General features: G+C 48.6%; 1 protein-coding gene across 1 annotated transcript in view; it reads right to left on the reverse strand.

The window, feature by feature from the left end:
• The window catches only part of tenm1 (teneurin transmembrane protein 1), a 158,850-nt gene that overhangs the window by 97,505 nt on the left and 56,345 nt on the right, over positions 1–5,000 (reverse strand). The window contains exon 4 of the mRNA XM_062535816.1: positions 2,938–3,172. Within this exon, the coding sequence (XP_062391800.1) occupies positions 2,938–3,172 (235 nt within the window). The remainder of the gene's footprint in view (positions 1–2,937; positions 3,173–5,000) is intronic.

Genomic DNA, 5,000 nt, shown 5'->3' on the forward strand with positions numbered 1-5,000 from the left:
TATCGACTGAGGGGCCAGTTGTCCCAGCTCACACCCACGACAACACGGAGCATCAGCAAATATCAAACATCATGCTGGTCTTTGACCAAACACACTCCTGAGTGACCTTCATTTTGACAGCTCCCTGAAGGGGACCGAATGGGAACGAGGAGGAGAGACTGACCCCAACTGTAGCCGTCCCGCGGAATCCTCACCCAGACGCTCGGCTCCTCCTCGTGCTCCGCAACACTCCTCTCTGGCTCAAGCCGGGCTCAGCTTAGTTCTCTCTGCTGCAGTGGTGACTGCGCGCGGCTACAGTACACACACAGCTCTCACCTGCGGTGATACACTTTGCCGTTTTCATTCCAAACCCACTGATGAATGTCTAACTCAATGCCAAGCTCCTGCACTGGAGCCTCAGTCATCAGGGTGCTTCTGGGTGGGCAGATATGATTAGCTGCCAGTAGTTGGCACATTACATTGCGTTAGCAGATTCTAGAGTAAAACTACAATGTATGCAGACCAGGGGTCTGACCAATTGAATGGAGCTCAGCAGTAATCACTATGGAGCTTATGACCTCTCCTAAATAACACTTTTACAAACAAAGGACACGGGAATTTTCTGCAAAGTTTTCTGCAAACCAGAGACAATCAAATGCATATATTTTTTGCTACAAAGTGACATTCCGTAAAGTTTATTTTCTACGAGACTTTACTTTAAAATGGTCCTTTAACATCTGTCAGCACTCCCGAGGACACAGTGCCCAAACTTTCTTGGATAAAACCAAACGTGGCTTTACCTGTCAAGAGAGTCATAAGATTGTACCTTGATGTTGCATAAATATTTCACCTTCAGATGCAATGCTGTTTTTTTTGTTGAGCTCCCTCTGCCCTGACTTTATTAATTCATACTTGTGCGGTACAGACTGAATTTGGATAAGAGTTAAAAAAAAAAATGAAACACTAAAGAAACTACAAATCAAAAGGCGGGAGGGGAATCTGTCAGACAGCAGCATCTGGCACTGAGTTTCGCTGGCGGCTCAAGAACTCTTTTCCAGAGCCGTCCGCTGGCGTGGTCTGGACATGGTAGAGGACGACCCTGGACTTTAAATTCGTCATGCCGGCCGGTTGGGATACATCTTGCTTCACTGTGCTTTGAAGTGGTTGCAATGTTTTTCCCCACTATGAGGGAGTCGGGGAGCCATTTTTTTATTTTCACACTGAAGTGATAAACAATAAACAATAAATAATGTAATTCTTCCTGTATTTTTTCATATGTGCTTCCTGATATTTTTTCCCCCTCATGAGCACAGATATGGTCTTTTATTTGTTTCGTTTTTTATTTTGTTCTGTTTGATGGAAGTCTCATCTCTCCCCTCCCCAGACTTTGTCACTCCTTCCTCCTCCTCCTCCTCCTCCTCCTCCTCCTCCCTGGCCCTTTCCCTTCATATTTGGGGAGCGATTCTTCCCGAGAAAACCAATCTCCTGGAGCAGACGGCTTCATTTTCACTCCGCACTAAACACTTCCCCTTTCATCATTTATTTACCTTTCCATCTTTCCCCCTTTCACCACTCGCCAAAGACATCATTCCATTCATCCGTCCTCTCCGTCTTAACCCTTTCCTTTCCGTCTCCCCGCTAGCCCCGTGGGCGTCCAAAGACAATAGTTCTGTCGTGCGGTTCCAATTAACTCTCCTCCGAGGGGAACAAAAGGAGGACTAAACAGCCCAGATTGGTCTCTCTCAGTCCTCTCGCTCAGCGCTCACATGCGGAGGAACGGCAGAAACGCCATCAGCGTCTGTTAATAGAATTTCTCCACCTCTGATCCGGCCGCCGAACAGGTGGCCATGCGCAGTCTTGTGTACTCACACGGCGGCATTTTGATTTTGTACTTTTCCATTTCTGACCCCCACCGCCGGTGAAAAGAGCCGTGTCACTCGGAGAGGGAGGAAGACGCGATTTCATTTGAACTTCGATCTGCAGACAGGAAATGGCGGTCAGCGCTTCTTCCTGGACTGCCTGTCTGTTATCAGCTATCGGCCCTGCTGGCTCACAACAGCCATCTAGACCACACGTCCAAGATTTCTCATTTAGAGAGAGCTGCCTCCATCCTGTAATCCCATTCCCCAGATATGAACTGGTCCCATGTTAGACTGGTCCAATGTTGGAGCACGAGGAATCAGGACACCCATATGGCTGCTACGACCTCATTTCACAAGGCTGGAATTCTCGGCTGATTCTGGGACATGGCATTCCTAATAATCACTGCTTTACATAAATCCTAATTGCCTGCATCTGTGGCTTGCGAAGAGGCACCATTCCCCCTGCCAAGGAGGTTATAATTTCGGTGTTTGCTTGTTTGTTTGCTTGTCTGTAAGCAGGATTATGCAAAAATACTCGTTCGATTTCCACAAAACTTGATGGGATGGTGCAATTGGGGCTTATATTTGGCTTTAATGAAAAACAGAGAGCGCTGAGGGACAGAGAGGGTCAGTCTGTCAACACACTGGGTTTGCTGGACTTCCTGAGGTGGGGTGTGATATGGACAGCCATTGCTCTGTTTGAACTAACTCTCACCACTTCAGATGTAGTACAGTTACACAGTACTGTATGGATGCACATATATAGCCAACAGTGGAACAGCCATTCTGAAGGGGATTCTGAAGGGTTGTGTGTGTGCATGTGTGTGTGTGTGTGTGTGTGTGTGTGTGTGTGTGTGTGTGTGTGTGTGTGTGTGTGTGTGTGTGTGTGTAAGTCTATATTTGTGCATGTAATGGAATGACATCCACTGTGTTTTTGACAGGTGTGTCAGTGTATGTGTGTGCACTGTAGCAGATGGACCTATCTCTCCCTCTCTCTCTTCCTCTATCTCTCTCTTTCTCTCTCTCTCTCTCTCTCTCTCTCTCTCTCTCTCTCTCTCTCTCTCTCTGTCTCTCTCTCTCTCTCTCTCCATCTCACCTGGTCTCCAGTGGGATGTTGCTGTTGAGGGCCCAGCTGTTGTGGGGTTGGCCCAGCTCCTGGGCCGTCTTGGCGGGCAGGTCGAGCGGCGGGCAGCGGGAGGGCAGGGTGTTCCTCTGCAGGCCCTCCGAGGACGCCGCGGGCGCCGGACGGGCACACGTGCAGGCGTGCGGGGGTGGAGGTGGGGGCGGCAGGGGCTTGAACGTGAACTGGGCACCGGGACTGTTGCCAAGGTCTGCAGAGAGAGAGAGAGAGAGAGAGGGAGAGAGGGAGAGAGAGAGAAAGAGAGAGAAAGAGAGAGAAAGAGAGAGAGAGAGAGAGATAAAGGGAGGAAGAGTGAGAGGGAGAGGGAGAGAGGGGGAGGAAGAGAGAGGGAGAGAGAGAGAGAGGGAGAGAGAAAGAGAGAGAGAGAGAGAGAGATAAAGGGAGGAAGAGTGAGAGGGAGAGGGAGAGAGGGGGAGGAAGAGAGAGAGAGAGAGAGAGAGAGAGAGAGAGAGAGAGAGAAAGAGAGAGAGATAAAGGGAGGAAGAGTGAGAGAGAGAGAGAGAGAGAGGGACGAGGACAGAGAAAAAGGGAAAAAGGGAAGTAGGGAGAGGCAGAGAGAAAGAGAGAAAGAGAGAGACTATTAATGGCTGCTTTGTAGTCCAACTGTAACAAATGCCTCATCCCTCGGAGCTGAGAGAGGAGAGGAGTGGTCCCTGAGTGGCTTGGCCAGTTGGCGGAGTCACTGACCAGTCCCCATGCTGGGCAGATGGTGGGTGGGATCCCACAGTTGATATATTGAGGGAGGCTCTGGAATCAGCAACCATGCAACAGTAGTCCATCAGATATAACAGCATTTGGTGGCAGCACTGTCAGTACTGACCTGCACACTCGTATCAGCCATCATACGCTAGATTAGAACATGCCACGCTTTATTTCCACTACGATCTCTCAAACAGATATCATGCACAACTGCAAAGTGCGGAAGTGTGTTTTTTTTTTTTTTAGACGAGAGTTTGATTCAGGAATGCCAAGAGTTAGGATTTAACATTCCTACTGCTGGACACGGCTGGACAGAACCCAAATACAGCACAGAAGAGGAGAGTGTGTCGATGATGTACGTGAGCGGGAATGCGTATGGGACTGCGTATGGGACTGCGTGTGGTCATAAATTATTCTCTTGCATCAACATACCAGCGTTGCTTTATCTTAAACTATAGCATATCAAGAGGAGACACAAGCACCCACACACCAGTGAAGTGTGTGAGCCTTATTCTCTTCCTATAGTCTTCAGTGTCTGATTCAAAACCCCATTAAATCTGATGGGCATTATCACCTCATATTGCTGAGAGGTTGAAGCCATCTTCCATTCATTGGCCAGCGCTGGGGATTTTTAATAATCTCCCTTCTCAGGGCCCGAGTGGTAAATCTCATCAGATACAATGAGACCAGTCACAATCAGGCTCCAGATCAGACAGAGTTGAATCGAGAGCACGATTCTCGCTCAAAGACTCCCGTTGGCTTGTGAGGAGAGATGTCAGACAGAAGGCTCGTTTGCTCATCTGTGTTCAAATCTATTGTTTATCCAAATGCAATTAAGGCTGTTATTGAGGGAAATATGTCTTCCTGATAAGAGCTTTAAAGAGGAGCTTCAGACTTGTTAAGAGGAAATTGTGGCGGTTTAATGACACGCTCCCGACACAAGCACGCACGCACACTCACACACACACACACACACACACACACACACAGACGCACACACACACACACACACACATAGAGGGGAGGGATGTTTGAAAATCACTTAAAGACTTTTAAGTTATGCCAGTTACTTCCCATACGGACTAAGAGAGGGGTAACTCAATTCATCAGCACTTCTTTCACAAAGTTTGCTCTTAAGGAGTTTGAAGGGTAATAGGATGGACGCACACCATCACAGGCTGCCTGCCCACTTTAAAGACGTTCAGACTTCAGAGTAAAAGCAACAACACAAAGCAGAGCAGCCAACCCCCCCCCCCCCACACACACTCCCATCCCCCTTATAGCCCCACAGCCCTCACCGGCGGGGTAGGCAGTTCTGA

The sequence above is a fragment of the Sardina pilchardus genome, chromosome 5 (genome assembly GCF_963854185.1).
Source record: "Sardina pilchardus chromosome 5, fSarPil1.1, whole genome shotgun sequence".
Classification (NCBI taxonomy): Eukaryota; Metazoa; Chordata; class Actinopteri; order Clupeiformes; family Clupeidae; genus Sardina; species Sardina pilchardus.